General features: G+C 42.3%; 1 protein-coding gene across 2 annotated transcripts in view; it reads right to left on the bottom strand.

Moving 5' to 3' along the window:
• PELI1 (pellino E3 ubiquitin protein ligase 1) overlaps positions 1-24658 on the bottom strand; it is a 43820-nt gene extending 19162 nt beyond the window's left edge. The window contains exons 1-2 of one of the 2 annotated variants that reach the window (XM_082757920.1): positions 24525-24658; positions 12022-12186 (exon numbers count right to left, since the gene is read on the bottom strand). In XM_082757920.1, coding sequence (XP_082614046.1) covers positions 12022-12076 — 55 coding nt within the window. In that variant the 5' untranslated portion in view covers positions 12077-12186; positions 24525-24658. The remainder of the gene's footprint in view (positions 1-12021; positions 12187-24524) is intronic. The other variant, XM_082757921.1, reaches the window with a different exon arrangement.
• Positions 24659-27165: the final 2507 nt, after the last annotated feature.

Below are 27165 nucleotides of genomic sequence, written 5' to 3'. Positions count from 1 at the left end.
GGCTGTGCAAACAGCTGTACCAGCAGAACTGAAGGCTCCTGATTACACAGGAGCACTCAAAGCTAAGCACTGGCAAACTGGCTTCTTGTTCATAATGCTGTAACACAGCATAAGTTGCGACTCCACATCAGTAAGCTTCACTGCTGAGAATGAGGTTAATGCTTACCTTTTTTTCCTCTCTCCTCAAACTGTACTCCACAGCTAATCTTCTCCAAAGTAATACTGTCAGGCTGTGCTGTTACATCACCTCGTCACCTGAAAGACTGAACTACAGAACTCCTTGCCATAGGATATTCTTGATCATAAAACTGCATAGAGGCTAAAAGACACTTACCACTCACCCTGTCATAGTTTACTAAGCACACTTTGCTCCACAGAAGTGACTGAGCTGCATCCACTAAGCACTGAGGAGCACTTTGGAGAAGCACTGATGTGCAAATTCCATCATTCCACTCCTCGCCACCATGCTACTCAATATCGATCTGAAATGGTATGGTCATTATCACAGCTGTCAGATTACTCAGCTGAGAAGGTGGTTAGAAAAAAAGATACCAAACCAACATACACAAACCCCAACTATTTTAACCCAAATCATTTTTTAAATCTGTTTGTGGGTTTATTCTCTAAACCTGCTGCACCAAAGCTAGTGAGATCAGAACCTTCCGAATGAACCTCATCAAGCCACATCTTGAGACTCAAGTTTGGCCCTCCTCCCTGCCAAAATCAACACCCTCACTCTGCTATCACACAAGCCTCACTTTTCCACTGATTGGTATGGCACCTTTCAGTGTGGTGGAAGAGTTGCCTAATCCCTCTTCCCCCATCACCTTCAAGTCTTCTACATTTTGCCCTCTGGCCTATACAAGGTTAATAGTTTTAATTTTGTCTTAATCAGGACTTGAAAAGGAAAAAAAGTAAGCATCAGGACTGTGTTAGTATCACTTAACATACAGGTACAGCAATAAAAGTACAAAAGGTGCTCTGTATCGGTGTATATCCCGAGTTGGAAGGGACCCACAAGGATCAAGTCAAACTCCTGGCTCTCTGTGCACAGGAGCACCCCAAACTGGCACAGTGCTAAGTGACATTGGCATTGACACTCTGCGGCTGCAATACTTTTCTCACAGCAGTCGTAACGCTCGAGTTGCACTGTTTAAAAAGCGTTCAGTCTAGAAAGCAAATTTAAGATTAATTGGCTTCTAAGAGTTTCTTCTTCTAAGAGCTTTGTTTTATTTCTTTGTTTTACAGCTGTTTAGAACCCAGGTCAATAAGCCTGTGGATTGCTGTGTTCTGCAGTCACATAAGAAGTTGCAGAATGAGCAGCTGCTTGGATGTACCATGCCCCCATCTAAAAGCAGAGTTTATTTGGGTTTACTTTAGACCTAGCACACGAAGTGGCTGCATCAGATGAAATACTATTTCCCTGCCTGTGCTTATCCACAGCCATGTCCTACTCTGTTCTTGACTTTAATTAAGAGGAAGGTTTAAGGATTTCTACTCCACATAAGAAGGGCGGTCTGCCTCAAGGAGTAGAAGCAAATGCCTTGAGTGTGCTCTCCCTAGGCAAGCTACCTGACTTTTCCCTGATCAGAGATGCTGTCAACCCTGCTAGACTAAAACAATGAAATCTGTAGCCCAAGATATCGCTGCTAATTTCAAGAAGTGATGCTTAGCTGCAGGGGAGGTTCTTTCCTTGAAGTTGTTAAAGAAATAAAGGGCTGTATCGTCATGTTCTTCTATCTGACTCACAAGCAGATGCTGTACAGTTTGATATAATTACGTGATTCCACATGACATTCAAAACGAGCTTTTAAGAGGAATGCATTTCTAGCTGTATCAGTTAAAAAGACAGACTCACGGATATGGACAAAGGGTGATGTTATATCCTCTTCTGTGTGGACAGCTGAGAAATTCAAGTGGCAAATTCCTCATCCTAGAGTTCCCCTGATGAGTATGCTAATGCTAAGCTTCAAGAGACATTTTAAAGATGTGCCTGTTGATAATTTTATTTAATGAAACAGGCAGGGAATGGAATAAAGACCCAAACACAGGATAAGTGTTTAAAACCACTGCGCATAGGGTGTGGTAGAAGAGACTAAAGAACATGAATAGCAAAACCTTAGAAGAACAGGATCTGTAATAGTCCCAAGGGGAAATACACTCAATGCTGAATGCCAAACATGCACTGTACGCCACCTTGACTCCATTTCCCACCAGGTCAGTGGCAGAACTCTGATCAAAGCCAATGATACCCAGGAAAAGGCAAATCTCATGCATCAGGAAGTGCTGATTCTATTATGGGGTTCCCAGAGGTCTATCTAGCCCAGGGTGCACACGGGGAGAAGAAAGGATGGCAGATTACCGACTTGCCAGCCCCATTAATCTTTCATTGTGTTACATCGCGTGTAATCTCTGCGCAAGGAGTTCCCATGTTATACAGTTAATAAAGTCATACTACAGTGTTTTAAGGAGATTATGGGGGGAAAGCAGCCTGAAGCCAAGAACATGCTAATTAGAGTATACAATAGAAATGTTAATCGAGTCATCTGCAGGAAGAGGAGGAGGGAAGGAAATGACCTAATTCCCTGCACCACTGTGTGGTGCCTAATAGCAAGAAGAAAATTCTTGTAAGGGCCAAGCAAACAAAAGGTCCATTGTTGTAGTTAGAGCTTTCAGAGAAGAATGCTTTGCTGTATCTCAAGTTGCTGTAACATGAAGAGTAGATGGTACAACTTCATGAACTCTTCTACACTGACCACTTCTGGAAGGGGTTGGAGAAGCTAACTCGATTTGCAGGACAGCCGAGTAAAAGAACAAAGCAGACTCTCAATTTCTTAAGGCACAGCAAACTTTCCTTCAAAAGGTTTCGCCAACTCTACAACATCTGTCATCCAACAACCATGGCAAGCCTTAGGCAACTGTGGAGCAATTCATCACTGAAGCTGCACTAGCCTAGTCACAGAGAGGCAACAACTCATCATACTGCAGCAAGGTATTTCCCATGACTCGAGTCATCCTTTGCCATTAAATGAGCCTAACGAGCACTTCTTACCATGTCCTATTCCACTCTTAGATCTCTGAATGTGTTGTCCTGCGGTACGCCAGGGAAGTCCTTCTTTGGTTCAAGGACAGCCTGTTGCCATTGATGTGCATCCCACCTGGCAGACTGAAAACACAACTGGCCCTCTGAGTGCAGGCTGGTTTCTGCTTTAGTAGGCACGAGGCTTTTGGCACTGGATTAACTCAGTATTTTCAAACTCCTATTGAGAAGAGACCCCACCAAAAAAAGAGCATGCAAAATCACTCGTCTTTGGACCGCGAAAGAAGCTCATAGTAAACCTTACTAGAAGCTGAAGGAATCTCAGACAAGACTAAAAAAGTATCTACACGACAGCAGGACTATTGATACTCAATAGAACTAGTCAAGAATTAATCCTGGATCTAATTCTAAAGTGATTCTAGATGGAGCAATATGATGCTGCTTAGGAACATGGTTTAGTGGGTGACAGTAGTAGTAGGGTGATGGTTGGACCAGATGATGTTGGAGGTCTTTTCCAACCTTAATGATTCTATGATGTAAGATATAAAAATAGAAGTTACCTTGAAAAGTCTCCAGTGATATTAACAACAATACCTGTTTGATATTCAAAATAAAAGAATCAAAAGGCTTTTAAATGCAGGTCACCTTCAAACAAGCCACCTATGTTACAGGTTTGACACCTTTGCCCTTCTGTCGTGCACCAGAATTAGAATGCTCCTTACATGTTTCCAGAAGGCTGAGTCAACTTCTTATAGAGAACTCCACAGAATCAAAGAGCACTCCAGGATCTTAGGAGGTCATTTAGTCCAACCTCCTGCTCAGAGCAGGAGTTGGCTTACCAGATGTCACGTTATTACTGCAAGAGACTCAGCTTTAGGCATGAAGAGGCCTCTCAAGACATGCCTTCCCTTAGGAAATAGGGAAGGTACATTGAATGCTGGAGAACTGCAAACGACAAGCAGTTTTTCAGATCGACCTGGAGCTTCTTGTTTGTTGATAGCCTTCCTATGACAGTTTGTTTCAACGTTTACTTAAAACAAAATGATTAGCAAGAATTACTGCAGAGAGCTTGCTGTACACACACTGGAGATCGTTTGGGCCGATTAAGACTTTGAAAGGTTAAGACACAGCATCCCCTGTGTTTCACAACAGCTTCACAAACACATTGCCCCCTTTAATAGTGCAGCAATGGCATTACAGAACTGTATTGACAGCAATCATTGTCAATTTCTGAGTATCTTATTTGGGCATTCTCTTTAGATAGTCCTATGTCTGGCTTCCCAAGAATGGTCTGAGGAGGCATAAGAAGTGCTGGATTCCCAAAAAACAGGACTGGAAAGATAAGTAAGGCATCATCTGAATAAAACTAATTTTCCCAAAAGGTCAATCTGATGTAAGCCATCTACTAAGTCAGAAACATGCAGATGCAGTTGCACTGGGCTTCTTTCCAAGACAGCAAGCTTGAATTTCTCAGGTGCCTGGACACAGCTATTGTCAAAGTACTTTTTTTGTTGTTGATGATTTTTTTTTTTTTTAGTTTAAGTCTTCCAGGAACATTTCTGGATCTTGAAAACACAACAAGTCACATGCCATATCTGCAAGTTCAATTAACATACGCCATGCTCAAGTACTTCCTCAAAGAATTTTTCAGCTGTAGTTTTAAGTTCTTTGAAGAGCAGAGCTCAGATTCGCTGAGCTTCAGGTATTATGGTTTCCCTAAATTAAGGAACAGAGGCCCAATTCAAATTCATTTCCAAGTCATATTTTTCCTGCTTGCAAAACTTTTAAGGTACCTGCTAGTAGAACTAGCTGAACCTGCAATACCTGAAAGTTTTCATTCCCACAAAGTTAGATTGCCTGACCAGGGACTTCTTCAGAGAAAGTTCACAGACTTGCTAGAAGTGTTAACACATCTTTGCTTCACTTTTAGAAAGAAAAGACATTTCACGTAGATTAAAAAAAAAAGAAAAGGACAGAAAGAGGAAATGTAAGCATTCACTTACATAAATTCAGCTACAGCATGCTGTCTCTCCACATTCACTAGGAAAAAAAGATCTTAAAGGACAAAATTTAAAAACTACTCAATATAGTTTTTATTGAACTCCCCCATCACACAAATGGATATCTTAAAATAAGGGAAGTTCCTTTTCACTTAGGGAGGCTGTGAAACACAAAAGCCAAGTTCATCCAATAGCGTTTCCCTCTGCTTTATCCTAAATTCCTTACCACCCTGTGACTACACTCACCATTTCAACTGTAGTTCATCTGCAATTCCAGTTTAAAAAAAAACAACAAAAAACTGTGGATAACCTCCACCTGGCTCTCCTAAACCTTGCATGTGAATTTTCCAAGTCTGTAGTTCATGCATGAATATTCGGCAAATCACAGCTAATAAATGTACCATCTTACTGTATTCCTCCTCCTCTTAAATTCAAACCTTGGACAGTCTTTATGTAAGGTACAAAACCTGGTCCTTTCTAAAGGTATCACCTCCAGCATTTACATATAAAAGCAGATGACCTACATACCTCTGGAGAGATGTCAGAGGTCTGCCTACTCTTTGCAAGCCTAGTGTCAGTTTTTTACAGTGGCCCAACAGGATATCTATGGGGCTACAATATAAGTAAACGGCTGATTTGGCTCCTCAGTTTCCCATATTTCTGGCATTCAAGCATGGCTTTGCTGTACCTGAGCCCAAACAACAAAGATTACTTTAAGCAACAATCCAGAAAATAAGAATTGATTACTTTGCATGTGTGATAAATTCCTGATAAAGCTATATGCTGCTGTCTCCCAATATATTAAAAGCTGTCTCTTGATGTATACATTTAACTAGTTTTTATGCTAATACACTGCTATACAAACAAAAAAACAAACTTTTTGTACACTTAGATTTCCACGTTATTATTCTTTCACAGCCAGCAAGTCAAACAGATGAAGTTCAAATACCTTCTCCACCTCCTCATGTTTCCTTAGATCACTTATCCGTTCCCACTTTGTTACTGCTCAGAGGAAAAAAAATATCCCATGCTATTTGATTATCTTTTTTTTTCTTCTCCTTTATAATCCCATGGGCAATGCATGATTTAACATATCTAAAGAAGAGCAATACTCTACTTCCTACACTTCTAATCCAATTTGGATAAGAGGTTTTCTGCTTATAAAAATAAACAGGCAGTTGCACTTGAGAGGATGCAACAGCCATCCATTTACCTCTGTATGGGCACTAACATCTAAAAACACAAAGGTCATTCTCAAAAAGTATTGAAGTCAGTGCTAGGGATGCCCTCCCTAACTTTTACTTGGACAGAGGGGAGAAATGAACACAATCTTCAAGCTTTTTCCTGAAATTTCAACAGAAAATGAAGAAAATACTACTACAGTAACGTTAGCATGGAGGGAATAACATCACAAATCAGTAAAACACAGCCATTGAAGTACTACGTATGGTCATTTCAAATAAAAGTTTTGGTGTTATTGCATGTATTTTCACCAAAAAAAGCCAAGGGTAGAGTATCTCAACCAAGGAGACTTAGATCAGAAGCCATACTTTTATAATCACACAAGCAAATTTGGCCTGACAATATAGTCCAGTTTTAACAAAATCAAGAGCTAAGGAAATTATGATTAATATTTGATAGACAGTTGAAAGTTTTCAAGGTATCACTAGGTTCAATTTAAAATTTGTTATCTATACAGAAAAATTTTACCTTCAGATAAAAGAAACTATCCAGCTGGATATTGCAACTGTTTTCTTTAAGTTCATAGTCTTCAGTTACAACCAGAGGTACTCTGAAGATATTTAAGTGTGTGAGTCACAACATCCATTTTTCAAAAGCAGTAACAGGTATTTCTGTACCATGACAGTGTCCCCGCTTCCTTCCCCCAAAATACCATGTTCTCCAGAATCTGTGTTACTCTTTGTTGCCTTTGAGCCTGCATCACTGAGGAAAACAAAAATTTAACATCCAAAGACAAAAGACTTTAAATAGTCTTTTAAATAGCGCAGGGATAGTGAGTCACCATGGTCGAGCACTTCTCCAGCAGTCGTCAGTGTGCAGCCACTGCTACACCGCATTAAAATATTCAGCAGGCAGCTTCACGGCCTGCCCTTGCATTTACGATGATGGTAAGTCACACCACTCACCCTAATGAAATACTAGGAGTCAGATTGCTGTCTTGCTAATGTAAGCCTACCAGGAAGCAAGGAAAGTGTTCCTGAAGACAAAAAAGCTCTTCCTTGATCCACTGAAGTTAAGAGAACTCCGTCTGAATGCAGACCTTCAATATATAGCCTAAAGATTGACAAAATTGAACCTAGAGACATGAGCTCAGTATATTTCTTATCATTTAAGGCAGGTTTACGTATTTCCCACAAAATGTTTTAAAGCAACACAACTCAGCAAGTTCTTCTGAGAAACCACATGCTTAAAGCTGTGTTCTAGCTAGGGCTCTGGTCCTCTGGTGCAGCCCCCTCAGGACTGACATTGTTTATGAGCTTTCCTTCCAATTGCTAACAGCTGTGCATAGTGAGCACATCGGTGCCTCCTTCACATGCATTCAAAGGTTTGTAGGAGTCCTGCTCATATTCAGTTTGTGACTTGTTGTTGTTAGTGCCTCTCCTGCTTCAGGACATCTCGTGGCATCCATCCGCAGAGAAGAAAAGCGTCGTGCAGCAGAGGAAGGAAGAGGCCAAGCAGCCAAGTTCACACACATTAAGAAGTCACTACCCAACCTTAGCTAAGACGCCTGACCACATTCAAGCTCCTAGACCAATGCAAATCCCAAATCAGGAATACATTTAGGCAAGCCCATTCAAGCAATGAACTATTCAACAGACACAGCAAATAAAGCAGAGACCTACTAATATGGCAAAGCCAGTGTAACCCATTTGACACTAAAAAACAGAATGAGTTCATAAAATTTTGGGCAAGTGGGACAAAGGCTAGTAGTCTGCTGAGCTGCGATGACTAACCAGCTGCTGCCTTAGCAGCATGCATTGCCTCCATACACCTTAGTGACAGTTGTTTTATTTAGATTTAAAAAAAAAAAACAAAAAAAACACTGAGCACACTCAGCCTGGCTTTGGCAACCTCAAAACTAGTTGTAAGAGTAATATACATTCTCTAAAGAAAAGACCAGACGTTCATTGGCTTCACAGCCACTGCCGTACTTTAAACTCTGAAGTCATTCTGCACATTCAGCATTTTGCTGATGGAAGTGTGTGAATTACATGTCCCCCGAATAAACTCTGAACTCTACAAACACAGAGTGCTGTCATAAGCTTACCTCCTCTGGCCTTGTTTATATTACATAGTCCTCGTCTGTAAGCATGCCATGCTGATCTCATTTTGGTCCTAGCAGTCACCAAACAACTCTGAAATATTCTCTATGCTAAGGAACATTACAGAACCTACATAAATATCAGCTCCAATCATTTTATTAATTTGAAGTGAAGTATTTTTCTTTTAGCAGTGACCTCCAAGCTGAGTTTTTTCCTGTTTGTAAGAAAGGCATTTCATTTTAATTGAAGAAAGGTAAAAAAAACAAAACCCAATAAAAATGGGCAAATACAAGAAAATACTATTTCCTAACAACTTTTTGCTTAAAAAAAAAAAAAAATAGGTTTTTCTCTTCAAAGTATGGTTTTATATCAGTAACATCAGATACACAGCTATTTAATTTTCAGTACTTTTAAAATCTAACAAAGTTAAAGTATCTATATCATTAGAAATGAGAAACAGATAAAGACTTATTCAAAGTGGCTTTGTTTTGTTTCTAAGTACTTAAGAGGAAGATCCAAACATTATTCCAAAGAGCATGAGCCCAACTGTTTACACAAAGCTTCGGTCACGAAACTTGTCCAGCTAGAACAGGCAGCTATAGCCTGATGCGAGAGTGAAGCACCGATTCTGGGAGCGACTGCACATTCCTAGTTTTGCTACTGAAAGATGGTTTTACAGCTTCTGATATTAAAACTAGACGTGCTCATATTTGCAGGATTGGGATTTTTAAAAATTCTGACTGTCGGATTAATTGTGTGTTTACACTTGTACTTCTTTTAAGAATAGGACCGAATCAAACATCGAGGGGCGCAAGTTCAGGAAATGCTGGGTTTATACCCAGATCTCTCAAGTCACTCTGCCACGTTCAGGGAAAGGAAAAGGTTAATACAATCAGAGAAAGTGTGACAACCCTCCCAACAGCCTCACACTACTTACTGATTATTTTATTTTTTTTAATTAACGTTTAAATATTTGGGTTTCCCAAAAGTTAGAGCATGTTGCTTATTCCTTAACTTCTGATACAGAAGCCTACCTGAAGTATAAATTGGATAAAAATTGCAAAACAGTACAACTATAACTATATATACTGAATACTTATATTTATCTGAAAAAATAAAGGTCCAGAATGCAAAAAATAAGCAAAGGTAGCAGAGGACCTAACACAAAGGGGCGTCAAAACAGTCGTAATTCCCACTGAAGCGGCAGCCAGCAGAAATCAAAGATCACAAGAAAAATATTCTTGTTAACCAGAAACAATGTGGAATCTCTTACCAACCAGAAACTCACAGAATAATTTGAAACAGCTCCAATACACAGAAGACAGCATCTTTTGACAAAACTTCAGCCTTTTGAATAACTGCTTGCAAACTCAACATGCTCTATAGATGGTTTTTACTGGGGCACAAATGAAAACTTTCTAATTAAATATAAAATAAAAAATAAAAGATGTGCAGCCTATACATTTAGCCCACTCTGGAGTATCACAGCAAGATCCTTTTCCTTAAATGGCTTTTTAAAGCATGCCAAAACTGTTAGTTAAAAGGATAATCTAAATAAAGTCATTGTTAAAAGAGTAAAACTACATCATACCATGGCTGGAACAGCTAAGGAACTGGTCAGAGAGGAAAGATTATTTCCTGGCACAGTAACGTAGCAACAGACTGAGTTCTTTCTCTTTTTATTATATTAAGCCTTCACAATGTTTGACAAAAATAAAACTGAGGTTTGTAGCTCATCTGTTTAACAGATGATCAATTGTACAGAGCAGCAGGACTTTGTTTCTAGGCATACTCTGCTGAAAAAAAAAATCAAAAGCAAACTGAGCAAGGAAAAAGGAACTGGAGTCTTAATTCTGTTCTTGTCCACCTAGCAGGTCTCCTAACCAAACCTGATACCTGAGCCCAATTATGTAGGTGCAAGTAAGGATTCAACTCCATTGAAGCCAACTGAATTAACCAGCGTAAGCAAGATCACTATCAGCCTACCTAAGCAAGACTGTACTGGAGCAGATCTGGGCTGGACGTGTAATTTAATTCACCACTCTGATTTTGGATAAGCCCCAGACATTCAGAATAATTACAGTGCAGTCAGAGACAACGCTCAGTGTCAGTTACCGTATTTAAGTTGTGTACTGTTTGCCCGAAGAGATGAAGCACTCAAATACCACGTACCTTTGAGCTTCCTAAGTCCTCAGCTTCACTAACAACTGTGTTCTGCAGCTCTTAAGGAATTACATGCTTGCTAAGAGTTTGTAACAACTATCTTGGCTTATACACAAGTACTTGAACATTGTAAATCCTCTCTGACCCATTCTATCTCATTAGATAAAATTTCTTTGCTAATAGATGAGACTTTTGAGTTGATAAAACAAAGCTCTACTTGCTACAGTATTTTTAAAGCTCTAGACCATACTGTGTTATCTGACAAGTCTCACTTTGAAATACAGTGGCACTGTTCAGTAATTTTGAAATAAAAAATCACTTGGGATAAAAACTTGACAGAAAACAGAGGCACAGTGGAATCCACAGCTGATATGAAACTAGAAGAAATATGCAGTATGAATTCAAGTCAAACTCACTGGGAAAAAAAAATGAGGTTGAGTTTTCTATGCTTAAAATGTTTCAGGCTGTTAACCACCAATACTGACTGCTCATAACCAGTTTTAGGACTCTGGCAGTTTAAACAAAAATAGCAGCCATTGAAGTAATGATACCTTTGATCATGAAAAACATCGTTATGATTAGCATCTCATGCCTATTGGCTCCAATCCCCCAAGATATATAACTGTAAACATTTTCAAAGTTATATGCCAAAAGTCTTCGTACTACTAATCATACCCATTGGATTTGAGCTTGTATTCTCATTTTCTCTAGACTTAATTTTGTATCAAAGGTGGTCCAAGCAAGGAAAAGTTGATGTTCTTGCAACCCTCCCTTATTATTTTGGTGCAAGCAATAACGAGGAGGCAGCAGCAGTTGTCCTCACACAAGAGGGCTAAGAAAAAAGAATAAGCCAAGCACATTCATGGACAAAGCTACAAAAGCAAAGCAAGCATTTTAAGCCTACCACATCAGAAGGGTAGAGAGTCAGTCTAATGACAAAGTTGCCTGAACCTCATCTCCCTGAACCTCTTGGGAATTTAATCGCAGGAGTTTTCTTTCTCTTGGGTTAGCGAGAAAAGTCACCTCGCTGAAAAATGCTGGTCAGCAGATCTGGAGCAAAGAAGGGTGCGGGGCTGCACAACTCGGATCTCGGGAGTGGGGTTGTGTGCACACATGGGGTGGGGAGATGAGGGGGAGAAGCAAGAGATCACTCTCAGTGGGTACTGCAATATTACACTGGCTCAGAGCCTCTGGAAACAACCTTCAGTAGAAATTCAACATCGGGGCAAGAGAAAATATGGTTTGGTCCAGCTTATCAGTCATGTCTCTAATAACATCTGCAGTTGCTGTGGAGAGATGCTGTCTGATGAAGCAGTCTCTCTCCAGCTGCTTTAAAAATACAGTGTTTAAAGAACCAATACAGTTATGGACAGTAACAGCAAGACAATACTAATAGATTGTATTGTGCTACACTAATACTAATAGTTTGTATGGTTTTATGTTTTTTTGTTTCTTACGTATTTTCATCTAGAGAAGTTCAAGTGCAAGAAGAAACGTTTGTTCTCTTAGAACAATCGTGCAGATGTAAACTCACCGTGTCCAAGAACCGCGAGATTGTAACCGCACTTCCACTTGGATTTACGATACATAATCAAAAGCCACGCTCGCAGAGGGAAAATGACCTGTTGATGATGGTGGCTGTCAACAATGGGTTCAGATCAGTTAGCTGCTAGTGTAGACAGGACAACATTTTTCAACACTGTGAGAGAAAGTGAGAGCGAGACCATATGGTTAAGCCCCATCCACATTAGCACCAAACGGCTAGCATCACCAATTGAGAACTGTCAGTGGGAGAGGCAGAGGTGGGAAAGCTACCTGTTGCTCACAGCCACTGTAACGAAGTTGGTTTCGTAGAGACTTACCAATGTTGACAATTCTTCTGTTAATAGCATGCCTTTGAGCAGAGCATACGCTGTGTCCAATTGATATTCCTAGTACACAGCAACTCAAACAGTTGTTCAAAATCATTCAGTGGATTCAGATACCAGTCAGTCTCTAAAAGCATGCTTAAGACTTAATGAAACTTAAAAAAAACACACCACATTCCAGAATTATACTGGGTATGTCTAAGTTACACATTTACAGAAGATTGACAGTTGCAGGTAAATATTAGATAAGAATTGTCAGCAGACAGCCTGGCTGTATGCTGTTCAATACCATGCCGAATAAAAGGATGAAAGAGCTGGCTTTAGCTTCAAACTGCTTTGAGTGGGGGAGCAAGGGGATCTGGACTCAATGATCTCCAGAGTTCCCTTTCAAAATAACTTCTATTCATTCAGAAACCTGGCTGCTAGTACTTAGGCCTAAGCTTTGCATGCACAGACAGAAGCGTTGCATCACACAACTATTATTTATCACCTGTTCTCCTGACCTGCAGGAATGCCTGCACTTGCTTACCACTAACAAAAAGCAGGATCTCATTCTGAGGTTAAACAATTTCAAGGCAGAATAAAATACCACTGCCTGCAAAAGCAGCGAGTCCTCCTCGCTGCCCTGCGTTTAGACAACGGCCATGGTATGGTCTCCCCAGGTTCAGACCCAGATCCACTCCTCAATTTGATTCATTACATGGCATCTGCAAACACAGAACAGGAAGGGAGAACTTCGTAGAGCTGCCTGGGTGTTCATTTCCAGAAAAAGAGCAAAATTAATGCGTTTGTTGTTGTTTTTTTTTTTGTTTAAATGCATGGACTAATTAATAGTGAGATGACAGGAAATAGGGCTTGTTCTTCAGCAGTACTTGAAAGCTGTGTTTAATCTTGAAAAAACAAGGAAACATAGCCACTCCTGTTCTTAACCTTGGAGTTGATTTTTGTTTTCTTTATACGCACCCTTCTATTCAATTTATTTTGTTCCTTCATGTAACAAAAGCTATGTTCATCAGCAAAAGACGGCTTAGTACAGCACAAATCTTATTAGCATGCATACTGAGTTAATACTTGGCTTATATGAAGGACTTTTAAAAATTAAGCTTGAAAGCAAGCACAGTAACTGCAATAAACTAAAAACTTCTGATTCTGTCCCTGCTACTAAGGACAAATTGCAACAACCCTTTACTCTGTCTTTAACAGGTTTAGGCATTTCTACATTTTTCTGTAGAACAATTCTTCTAATAGTTTTTGCTGTGCTTGGGGGTCTAGGGCCAGGGACAAATTGAGAGACATGAGGAAAACGAGCACTGTCAGCTTACTCAGTTCTGATGCAGGATGCAGCACCTACTGCCCCTATGAGAAGGGACACCAAGGTAATAAAACTACCAAAACATTTTTGGGAAGCAGAAAAGAGGCACAATTTGTCCACTAACATTAATGCAAGTTACTTCCACAGGCAGTTGCTATAACAAAACTAGCAGCTGGGTTATACTAATGTTAACACATCTCAGGGTCCAGTTGCAAAACCTCTTCTAGCAATAATTCTTCCTAACTGGTCTGTGGTTGCATGTTGGGAAAGCGTCTTCTAGAGCTGCTTGGCAAAGCAGAAATGCAACAGGTCACAGCAGAGCCCCCAGCACACATGTGCTGGGGTGCAGTGAGAAGACAGAAGACCACCGAAAATACAGTCTCTGAAGACTGCGGGATGGTATTTTGAAGATTATCAAAGCTACAGGAATGCTTCCAAGAGTGAAGCTCCATCCTTAAGATGAAGCAAAATCTGACTTGCAAACTATGCCTGAGGACTGGACAACTGAAATTGGACATAAAACTACTCTCAATCTTTACACGTAAGAGTTAGGCCTAACAAAACACACCAGCTGTTGTGGTTAAGCCTACAATGAAGGCTAACTGGTAATTCCCATGCTCTTCAACTACAATAGGTACTATTACAGGCAAACATAGCACTTCTTGGGATTTTAAGTCTCTCTGCACCAAGAGACCTCTCCCTCTGTTCCCCACTTTGATACAAGTCTTTGAAGACCTGAGCAATTTTTGCTCCAGCAGCACTAGCAGAGGGTGCAGTTGCAAAGCAGAAAGCAGAGCAGACCTGCATTTAATCAAAGGAGACAAAAAAAACCTACTAGGAGGGGGAGGGGGGAAAAGCAGGCTCCATTGAGTGCCATGCTCTTCCACATCAACATAATGGAAGGGAATCCTGCTCTACACTCTTAGGGCGACGAGCCACCTGGCCAGAAGCCACACTTATGCACAGCTACTTGGCCCCGAGGGCTGAAAATAAAAGATGAACAGCCAAAATATGAAGCCAGCAGACAAAGCTGTCAGGCAGGGATCAGCAGACCTGATGACTGTGGCATTATGTACAAACCAAAGCATGCTGGTTGGGTGTTTTGCACTGTGCCCTATTCTTTCCCCCCGTTATTTCCTTCCTCTCTTTGTCAACCTACCGTAACTTCTACTTGTGCTGTTTCTCTCCCCTACCCCTCTACCTCTTCTCTTTTTTTTGTCTCTTCAGAGTTGAATGTCTTACAGACCTGTACTTGTACGGTGTACAAGGACTGCAAAATGGTAGCCCACAATTCTTGGTACTGTATGATCGAAGATTAGCTGACAGCAACAGTCCTTCCCCATCTCAGATTTTTATCAAGTTCAAGTTTCTTGAAAAACAGTTGATGGACTTTGTTTATAACAGCACCCTTAGTCACAGCACAGCAGTCACTGCTAAAGTCAGGAGTTCACAAATAATTCAGTGTGCTGATTTAACTTCTATAAATGGAGAGTTTGGCCACTGCAGAGTTGTCTGATCTATAGCTCTCACTCACATAAACAGTCCCTAGCCACACAAATAAACACTGTCAAGATCCTTTCCCAAATTCCTTAAGGGAAAAGAAATTAAACTGATAGCAGATTGGATGGAACAGTTCTAAGAAAAATCAATAATGGTAGCTGTAAAATCTAAAATTAAAGTAAGCCTGTTTTTGATGCTTTCAGTACACACAGTACATTAAATTTGGCATAAGCCCAATGGAACATGAAGTACTTGTGGACAATGTCTGCCAAGAGCTAGAAATATAGCACTTAGTCTTTAAAGAACAAACAGAGAGCCTCAGACCATTTCTACTTCATGCATCTGAAAAAAAATTAAATCAAGGTGCTCTTTCCAAGGGAACATTTGTATTAAATCTAATTGCCATACTTTGAGAAATACTGAATCGAGCATATGCCGATTGGCAGAGTGTCATTTCATAATCCTTCCCATTGTGACAAAGGTTACAAACAGATGTTATACCTCTCCGCACCAGAAATCACTGTGCTTTCCCCCTAAGCACCAGGCTTGTGGCTCAGGCAAGTTCTGTACCTGCTCCTCGGTCACACCAACACATACATCTCAGCTGACACAGTGGAGGCAGAAGAAATGGAACACGTGAACTTCAGAAATTTATGCTGCACTATCAGTTTATTCACCCAGCTTCACATTTGTTGGTATTTCATTAGCTTACATACCTCAGAGCAATGCAAGATTTGATTAGTAACCGAATGCTCATTAGCATTCCTATAGCAGCCTCCAAACATCAGCAAATTAAGCACCAACACACCTGTGAGCTTCTTACCTTTATTAAAATAAAAGCAAAACCAAGCTTAGCTTCCATCTGGGGCTCTGGAGACATCATCCTTGCATGTAGATTCCTTCCCCCCCACCTCCCAACCGTGTAACAGAGCAAAACAAGAGATGTTTCTCATGCCATCTCATGCTACACGTAAGCCAAGCACGATCTGGATCTTTAGAACTGCTATTTATTACCGAATGAAGTTTTGAAATGCACGCTGACAAAAGGCCCAGATAAATCTGATTGTTGCTGCTCCTTATTAATAGCTATAAAATAGCAGCAGGCCTACAGTACTTGCTGTTGTGGATGCTAAGAGACCGAAAGATGCCAGACACTCGCCACACATCGTTAGTTGACACAATAAGGAAGCTCCTCACTTCTCCCTTCAACTGGTCCCTCTGAGCTTTAAGGTGAAGGTTTACTCTCTCCTTATCTTTTGGATCTGGCTCCTATCTCTGTTCCCGTAATGCTTCCAACACCTTTCCTCTACAGGTAGGAGTTTCCACTGCTGACTATGCATAGCTCATAAAGCAGTGAAATAGGCACAGTTATTTAAATGAGGAAAAAGCACACACACTGGCCTAGGAATTCAAAAGCAGTTGCTGTACCTAAGCCATGGAAGCCCTCACGTCTCAATATGGCACCGTGGCCTTTCTCAGCCAACAGCAACACGTACAAGGACACACACTGCTCAGAAAGCCCCCGGCCAAAGCCACAACACTGACTGTAAAAACACGCACACGTGCACAAAGAAGCTAAGTGGTTAAAAATAACAAAGCTGCCCGTGCGTTTATCTGCTTGCGAGATCAAGTTGAGTTCCTCAGCTTCAGCAGGTGGCTGACCACTCAACAGAACCACACGTCGGTTCTTTTTTAAAAAGAAAGGAAGGAACCCCAGCTGCTACCCTTACCATAAAACTGCAGCCCTCTGCAGCAACCCGAAGCAGTTTTCAGAAACCTTAACCAGCAGCCACCAGGTCAGGCAGCACCAAAAGGGAAAGTTCTGCTTTAATGACATTTCTCATCCACCACATACAGCACCGAATGAACGCTTTAACAATTGATGTGGGCTATCAGCAGCATAGCAATTACCTTATTAAGGAAAGATCAAAGAACAAAGATTCTTGCATGACGGATCCACCTACCACAGGAATCAAGAGGAGATGACTTGGCCATGAAAGTCATCTAAGCACAAAGGAGGGATCAACTGTCTTTGTACAGTAACATTGTCGTGTAACTTGCATTCAGCCTCATCTCCAATCCCAGGGCACCAAATGCACAGCTACGTGATTGCTGAGGAGATGCAGGGGCAGCAGATGGGACCAGAAGTGCACTCCTTATCTAAAGTATCTATCATCACAAATTTGCCTACACATTATCAAAAGGGAAAGGAAAAAGAACAAATGAAACACTTAAGGGCCTGCTTGGGAGCCTTCTGGTTCTCTGCACTACGCATCTGAAAGAATGAAGAAAAACATTTACATCTTTTCCCTGTTAAGAAGCAGTTTTTACGGACTGTCCCTGTAAGTTTTGGGGAATTTGAGCTGGATCTCTCCCAGCCCTGCACTGCCAGTACATTAAACAAATACTCCCCCCAACGCACACAGATGCTGAAGTTAGGTGTTAACAAGATGACATGTTTTCCAGCTTGACTGTTATCTTCTCCTCTGCAACTATCCCATTTTTGATCATCACTACTAATGTAGAGTAGAAGCCATTCATGGACAACCAATGCACTCCCTCCATTTGTGAGCATCACACAGCTTTTTGCAGAGCTCTGAATATGGACGGTATTCCCAAACCCCACACTGAATTACCGTAAGGGTTTGATCGTGAAGATGGAAATAGCAGTATTGACTGAACAGTCAATAACTCTGGTTTCCCATAGGTGAGGAACTCCTCTGGTACTGTCACACAACTTTGGCATCATTAGTGATGTTGTATTGTCTTCTCTAAACTCAAAACAGACCACTAGCACTGCAGAAGACAGCCAGACCCAAGAGCAGGTATGCATCCCACTTGAAACATTAACTAAGGCTTGAGGCCCCTGTACACTCTTACCTTAAAACAGAAGTTTAAAGTCATCTTCCACTGGCCTTGAAATACAGCAGTGATCTAAATACAGCGATTCAAATACCTAGGCACATTTATTTTCTTCCATGCTAAGCACGCCTCAGAGTATTTAAAGTGGCTCAGGGAAAAAGCAAACCAAAGCCAAACAAAGAAAAAAAAATATATTAGTGGGAAATGGTGGAACTGACATATTTTTAGAATTAGCAGCTTATCCCAAGAGGTGCATTACAGAAGGAAAATGAGCAACAAGTTCTTTAAAAGGAAGTGAATTACTTTATAGCAAGGTTCCATGTGTGATGCATTTTGGATTTTTTCCCCTAACCTCATACCAAATAAATAGTTCAGCTACACGATATGACAAAAGAACCATTACTTATTTTCCCAGTTGAACCTTGTGTTAAACCACGACTGAGACAATATTTATTCTTGTAAAAGTATTGTAGTGAATTACAGTTGCTTCAGGTAAGTGAAAAGGATATCAAGGCAGCATCAGTAAACATCACAAAAAAATCTCAGTATACACATTAATGCTTAAGAGAAGAGGAGCCTTGAGATTTCTTTACAGAAGTTCTTCAGAAACTACTTTTATCATTTAACATCAATAATTTGTCTTAGGACAAAGCAAACAGAAGTATTACTCAAGTTGGCATGTTTTTAAAATCACGTCTTGGCTATTTAATACTACTCAGCCATTGAGAGCGGAAGGAACCAGCGGTAGGGAAAGCGGGCACTTGGAGGTGGATTTTTAACTGGCAGAGCAGTATGATCTGAACACAAGAAAAAAACGACCAACACGTGCCATCCTCAGCCTAATTTTGCCACTAGTTTAATGTTGTCTTATAGCAAAGGACCTGAAGGTTAAGGGGGCCATGTGCACAGGCTACATGGACACAAATTCCCAGCTCTAAGCAAGCCCACAGCTCCACCTAAGTGCTCTGTACGCTGCCCCAGTCCCCGTGGGTCACTCCTCAGGCAGAGGACCAGCCGAATGGAAATGTTTCAAGCTAGATCTAAGCCAGAGATTACAGCCCAGCTAACCTGACCCAAAGAACAATGAAAACATTGATGCTGTTGACCCAGGTTATAGGGTTACCATGCTAGAGGGCAAGCTGGCAGAAGGCAGGGAGGAACTCCCAACAGCTGCTGCTTCCCAGTTGCTCGCTACTCTACTCAAACCTGATCCAGGTTTGCTCTCACTGTGCCTCCAGAAAACTCTTGCAGGCCTTGAGCTCCACCAACATTAATGGCAACTCTGACATTTTTTTTCCTTTAAGAAATATTGTAAATCTCTTCAGATTTGAACTCTGTCACCAACCTTGCCTGTGAAATAAAATATCTATCCCAGCTCACAAAAGAGTATTTTTAACTGTTTGCAATTAAGAACCAAAGTGCAGAAACATTACTTAGTTGAAATACAAATAGCTTACTCCATCCAAGCATATATATCAACTGGCAAAGGAGGCAATAATCCATTGATGGAGGTCTACTTAAAGACAATGCTGGCTAGGCAGGTTTTTTTTCTTCTTTTCTGCCTCAAGTCCTAACTCCAATGAACTGTTACCCGAAGAATCTTACTCAACAAACTTGCTCCAATCCCATCCTTTGCAAGCAACTACAAAGCATTTTTGATGTATCCAATTTGCCCAAAACCTCAATCAGTACACAACACCACATTCTCTAGTAGCTATTCCAATTATCCTATTAAAAAAAAAAAAAAAAAAAAAAAAAACACAAAACAACACAACACTGCAGATCCCTTCTGATTTGAATCTAACTTCAGCTTTTTCTTGGCTTCCTTGCTGTTCATTGCTGTGCTACACCATAGACTTGCCTACAACACAGAGCCTCTGCCACTACAGCAACTGCTACAGAATCGCAAATGGAAATGCAGCATTTAGCAACAAAAGCTTTTCTGCCAAAACCACCATGGTTATCTCCCCGAATACTGAATATGTAAACTAACAAGCTCACAAAAACGCTGTCAGTAGAAGCTTGCCTACATCTGGGTCCTTGATTAACTTTTGTCAATTAGAAGGTGTAATTGCCCCCAACAAATACATGCCCACCCCGGCTAGTATACCCAGACCAGAACCTCTCTGGCCTAAATATTTCCACACTGCTAAAAACCTTCTCCCAAAAGAAATGCTTTTCCCCTTGTGAAAACACATTTTTGCAATTAATCTGCTGCAAACAGTGTCAGCATAGAAAAACATCTGGTTGACATAGCTGTATAGCCAACATCAAGGGAGATCAAGAGCATTCAGAGCCAGCATGACACAGATCCAAAGTCTTCCGTAACATACTTTTCTTCTTCACAAGCAGAGTATTACAATGTGAGTGTGAATTGAGCAAATCCTCTTCCCAAAAGGAATATAACAAGACCAGAGTAAGAGGTTTCGACTGCTCCCACTCTGCCAACTGCCATACACCTTCAGTTAGAAGAGTAAGATCAGAGAACATTTCCACTCCCGAAACAGCAGCCAGAAACACACCACAAGGTTCAGTCCATTCTCCTCATGAGATTTGAGCCTAAAACTTAGCTTTTATATCAGTACATACCACGGGTGGCAGTCAAGTCAATATGATTGAATTCAGCAGCACAGATTAAGAAACAAGGTCAGCAGATTAACTTTTATTACCTATTCATGAACCAAACCACGTTCCTACGTGGCAGGGACCTGAGGATACCATCAATCTTTAACCAAATGCTCCCACCGGGCACTACGTTCAGCCTGAACCAAACCGACGACAAGCTCTCACTTGAGCCCAATCCTTAAAAAGCACTCCACAGGATTTGCCTCGTGTGCCAGGCAGGAGCTGTTGCCGAAAGAAGACTGGTATTGATGGCCACCTACCTTCTGCACAGCTCAACAGAATTGTCCTAAAAAGCCACTTCGAGGTGGCCTAAACAGCTTGTCACAGCAGACACCACTGAAATTTTTACACGGGTTCACAGCTACAAGGTTATTGCAGAAAGGTCACTTCAAGCTGCTAGCCACGTTTGCTGCTCCCAGGCGCATGACAAGGGTCAGCGCAAGAAGTCCACGGCACAGCGCTCACGTAGGTAGCCAACAAGCCGAGCACTCACCTGGGCAAAGCGCTGAAGCACCTCCTCCATCCCGCGAGTAATACCTGCTTTCAAATCAGTATAAACATAGGATACTTGGATAAGAACATACCCACAGTGCAAGGCTGTAATTTCTCTGCAGATCACATTATTGTCAGGGGTTTTTACTGCTTTTAGAGCAGAGCAGCAACAGGGTAAAGCTTGCTTTTTTTGTAGTTTAAGGATGTTTCTAGCACACCAAATACTGTATTGGTTTTAAACTCGAAGGCAATTTTTTTTTTGAATAGATCCATTCAAACAACATTTTGAACAAGAAACATGTACAATCACTTGTGACAATTATCATTATCCATGATGGCACTGCCTCAGCAGCACCTGGAGAAGGAGCAGGAATGGAAACCCACCCCACAAACTGTCCGAGACCCCTGGGGAAACACAGAAGCACTTTGTCTTCACCCAGCTGATGCAATCTGTGGGGATTCAGCACCTCACAGAGCCAGAACTAAAATGCTCTTTTACCTTCCTCACCATGAATCTTTCCATCCAGGCCAGACCAACTGTGCCTGATTAGGGATGCAATATTAATTTCAGTAGGACTACGGGACTACAGCAGGAGTGTGAGATTTCCTGGTGCTTCTTGTAACCAGAAGATTGAAAGGAAACAGAAACTAAATCAGATGGAAGCAAGCTCAGTTTCAGTGGAAAAAAGTATCTCAGCAGTATTTAGCAGTGCTTGACCTACTTCCTACACCATCTCTTTGCTGTCACTTCCTTTGACAGTTTGTCAGCACACTTGTGAATCTGAAGATTAAGGAATGAACGTCTGGAAGCAAAAGAGCTGTGAACTTCTACCTCTTAATGCCACCTACAGTCAGAACTTTTATGATCTAATCGGCAAGACGAGCAGTGACCAGCTAGCAACAAGTACTTCCAATTAATAGCATCCTGCAAGAGTTCCAGATCAACCGTGCAATTTAGCTTACAAGCACATGCTTAAAAGTGACGTTCATTTTTCATGAAACACCTTCTTTCTTCCTCTTTTAGCTCATGGCATGGAGTAGCATCTACAAATGGTTCCAGGTTCTATGTTTTCCTGTATTCTAGAGATTCTAGGACGACATTATATACAAAAATACACTCACAATTAGTTCCTTACAAACAAATAGGAGTTTAAACACCACTGGCTCTGCGCAGATGATGCTCTATTTTGCATCTACAAACACAGTCCCTAGCTATAAATCCCAAAGTGAAAGAATCCTGTTTTCCATGCCTCATTTCTTAACACAAACCAATAGCAATACCAAAACGCACAATGGTTGTAGCAGGCAGACTTCATGCTAACACCAAGTTCTGTTCCACTTGAAATACGAGTAGTTACTGCAAACTCTGATTTCAGACACAAACAATAACATAGCAACCTCCTGCATTAAGAAACACATTTCAGAGTTTAGCAAGAACCGAAACACTCATTAGGCACACTTCACAAGACTGTACTCAGCTAAATGCTGGCGCTCCTACAAGTTTAGTTCATTAGAAACAAGAGGCATTTAAACTGAAGGTATGCTGCAGATGCCTAAATACAACTAAAACGTATTCCTAAAGCTTCCTGCCCGGCCACTAATACAAAACGGGTAGGAACTTCAAAAATTGGTTAAAACCACTACTGACGGGGCACTACAAGGGCCTCGTTTTCCAGCTATGAGCACTCAGTTTCCTACAAACCAGGCTTTTTCCTGGGGGGAGGAGGCAGGGCAGAGGAGAAGGGGAAGCGTCCGGTGCAGACCTCTGAACTTTGCCACCACATTACTCACTTTGAAATCGCTGGCCTAAAACACACAAAGCCCGTACGGCCCCACACAACACATGCAAATGAGAATCTGGCCGGCCTCGCTGGGAAAGTCTTTGTCTCAACTAACCCAGCAGCGCCTTTCAACATAAAGTGACAGAAGATGCATCATCAACAGGTCATCCGGCTTCTTTTTTTTTTTTTTTTCCTCTATAAAATACGAAAAACTGCTAAACAGAAACCGGAAAGAGCCTTCTTCCCCGCGTCTCCCCCCGTGCAGCTTCAAAATGGCAAAAATAAAGCCACCGTGCTTGGGATGTGGAGCCCAAGGCTCGGTCTAGCTCGGTCTTTTGTAACCCTGCTCACCAAGCGGGGTGTTGTAAAGTCAGAGGAGTCCCAAGAAAAACACAAGAGCAGCTTTTGAGGGGTACAGCCAGGAGCAGGAGCGCTACTTGGTGCTTGCACGTATTCTAGAAGCTACATCGTGCGGAGGTCAAACTGCGGCTTTGGAGGGGGTTGAGAACACAAAAGATGAGCTTTCAGTATAAAAACTGCTTTAAGATATCGTTATCCCTTTTAGGGCTGGGGGGGATAGCCAAAAGCACAGCCGCTCCTCCTCTGCCCTGGCCTTTTAAGATCCTCTCCATGGTTTCGGCACGCAGCACAGCATCGCCCCGTGCTATCGGCTCTGCCTGAAACCGTATTATTTAACTGAGTGAAAAAGAGTGAAAAAAGGAAAAAGAACAAAAAAAAAAAAAAAAAAAAAAGAAACACAAATGACCAAAGTTGTGCCGGATCCCTGGCTGCCCACAAAAGAACCAGGGGGGAAAACAGGGCGAGGGGATGGGAGAAACCCCGCGCGTCCCCCGGAGAGGAGCTTCCAATTAAGAAAAAAAAACAACAAAACACCCAAACAAAAGCTACCTCTGATCCATCGCCGATCCGGATCCTTCCAGAGGAAGCCGACATGGGGTCGTTTGTCGCGACAGGGCAGGGAATTTGGGGGTAAAAGCCGCGGGCTGCCCCCGTGCCCGCACAAAACCCCCTTTGTTGTGCTGCTGCCGAGCACAGGGCCCCCTGCCCCTCGGCTAAAAGCACCCCAAACCCCCCCCGAACACCCCAAAACCCCGTTTTTCAGCCCGCCCGGAGGGCGAATATTTACGTTTTTAATTTATTTATTTTTTCCCGTTTATTATTTTTTTGTTAATCCCCCCCCCAAAGCCGATGGCTCCTGCCCGCTGCGTGACAAAGAGCTTCCCCCCCCCACACACCCCCCTCCTTTAAAATTTGTTCCTCCCCGGGGACAAATTTGTCGCGAATAGGGAAAAAGAGAGGAAAAAAAAAAAAAAAAAAAAGGTAACAAACTCACAAGAAGCACGGAAATTAAAGATTTTTTTTTTTTTCTCTAAATCAACCCACGCTGCAGGCGTACAGCGGAGCACAAAGCGATGGGGGAAAGGGGGGGGAGGAAGGGGGATGAGGGGGGAGGCGGGCAGGCCCCGAGCCCCCCACACGCACACACACAGCTCCCCGCGATCGCGAGGAGGTGGTCTCTGTCGCGACAGAGCGAGCGCGGGGGCGGGCTGTGTCGCGACAGGCGCGCTAGACTCACCGCAGGAAGGAAAAGGGGAGGCAGGCGGCAGGAGGTCTCCGGGGCTCCCGGGGTCTCTCTCTCGGCGGTCGGAAAGGGGAAAAAAAGGAGAAAGAAAGGAGGCGGGGAGAGGCGAGGCGAAGGGAGGGGAGCCGAGCGGAGCGGAGCGCCGCCACCCGCCGCGCCAACGGCCGCTCTGCCTCAGCGGCCGCCGCGCGCTCCTGCCCCCAACGGCCGCGGGAGGGGCGGAGGGGAGGGGAGGGCGGGCGGGGGCGGGGCCTGCGGGGCGGGGGGGCGGGGCTTGGCCCCGCGGCGTGCTGGGAGTTGTAGTTCCTGCCGGGCTGGGGCTGCTGGGCTCTGTGTGTGTGTGTATAAATGTATATATACATGTATATAAATGTACATATATGTATATATACATTTATGCGTGCCTGCCGGTGTGTGTGGCTTGCAGGGGTGTGGGTTCATGCTTTAATGTTGACATGTCTCTATATATCATAGGTATAGAGGTGTGTGCATTACATGGGGTGCGTGTGTTGGTGCTGGGTGTAAAGGGGGAGGTATATTCTACATTGCTATTTATATTATATTATATTATATTATATTATATTATATTATATTATATTATATTATATTATATTATATTATATTATATTATATTATATTATATTATATTATATTGTATCGTATTGTATCGTATTGTATCGTATTGTATCGTATCGTATCGTATCGTATTGTATCATATTATATTGTATCATATTATATCGTATTATATTGCATCATATTATATTGTATTATATTATATCGTATTATATTGCATCATATTATATCGTATTATATCGTATTATTCTTACATTCTAACATTCAAATATTCTAATATTCTAATATTCTATTATTCTATTGTTCTATTTTTTATTATTCTGTTATTATTTCTATTATATTCCCGCTTCTACTCTTACTACTACTACTATTATTATTATTGTTATGGACATGGTGCTTAGGGACATGGTTTACTGGGTGACATCGGTAGCAGGGGGATGGTTGGACCAGATGATCTGGGAAGGCTTTTCCAACCCTAATGATTCTGTGATTCTATTATTATTATTACTACTACTACTACTATTACTACTTCTAATATTACTGCTAATACTATTAGTGTTGTTGTCATTATTTACATTATATATTTTACGTTATTATTATATTACTACGATTATTGCTTCTAATATTTCTACTAATACTATTATTGGTGGTGTTGTTGTCTACATTATGTATTTTACATTTTATTTTTATTATTATTATATTACTACTATTACCACTTCTGATATTACTACTAATACTATGATTGGTGGTGTTATTACCATATTACTACTATTACTTTTTCTATTATTACTACCAATACTATTACTGTTGTTATTATCACAAGGCACAAATGGGCTCCCAGGGCTCCGGACTGGGGGTGGTGGGGGCCCCATTTGGGGCCAAACACATCCCGATGAGACAAAGCAGCGAGTGCTGCCTCCGCCTCCCAGATCAGTGCCCAAATCCCACAGAAATCAGGAGGGTTTGAGCGGTATTACCCCTTTATCTACCCAAATCTGGCTGTGCAGGTCTTGTACGGGGCAGAGCTGAAGGGTTGGGGTGACACCTGGGCATTACGAAGCAGAGAACATCCCAGCTGCAAGGCCCCTCTCGTAGCAATGGGAAGAACAACTGCATTACCTGGTGTTAATTCTCCGGTGTTAGGTGCTTCAGGGCACCGAAAACCTGCAGGGGCCAGCCTGGGAACAGCTCCCTCCCTGCTCCCTTCCCCGGGGGGAGGAAGAGGAAGGAGAGGCAGGAGATGCTGTGATGGAGGGCGAGCACGAGGCAGCTCGCGGTGCTGCGTGCGGTGCATCGCTCACCCCATCGTGACAGCGTGGATAGGTCTCATTACATCCCATAATAGATCTCATTACCGTCCGATAATAGCTCTCATCACCATCCAATTTACTCGGGGAAACTGAGGCACGCAGCGGTGAATGCTGTGCCTCGGGCAGAGGCTCAGCTGGGTTTCGGGTCCCGTGCTCACCTTACTAAGCCACGTCGGCACTATTGGGGTGGAGCTGGCAGCAGCAGCACCCACGGGGGATGATGAAGAAAGCCCTGGGGGGAGAGGACGGGCTCAGAGCTGGGGAGCCAAAACAAGCAGATAGTGACCCAAAAACACGCGAACCTGGCTGGGGAACAGAGGGGTTCCCCCTTTTCATGCCCGCTCCCCCCAGGCAGAGCATCCCCTCTGCCGACCTGCCTTGCCGCAGCCGATTTTTCCCCTCCCTGCCCTGAAACCTGGAGCAGCTCTGAGATCATCTCTGATCTTTAAACAACTATTTTCTGTTTTCTGCCAGCCACGCGCTGTTCCAGCCTTCGTGTCGAACAGGTTTTCTGAGTCATACGCGAACGACACCGACACATGGTCCCCTCCAATGTTCCCGTCAGAGCACGGATGGTCCTGTGATCTCTGCGGCGATGGAGGAAGAAACAGTAGAGGCTCTCGGCCAGGTTTTTATGATGCTGCATATGGCTTCGACGGTGACAGCTCATCCTCACCACGCTGGGAAAGGGAGATGTTCCTGGAGCCACCTCTGCCATGCTCAGCATCTCCTTGTGCTCTTGCATGGGGGGG

The sequence above is a fragment of the Aythya marila genome (assembly GCF_965140915.1).
Source record: "Aythya marila genome assembly, chromosome: 3".
Taxonomy (NCBI): Eukaryota; Metazoa; Chordata; class Aves; order Anseriformes; family Anatidae; genus Aythya; species Aythya marila.
This window is presented reverse-complemented; position numbering and strand designations above follow the sequence as displayed.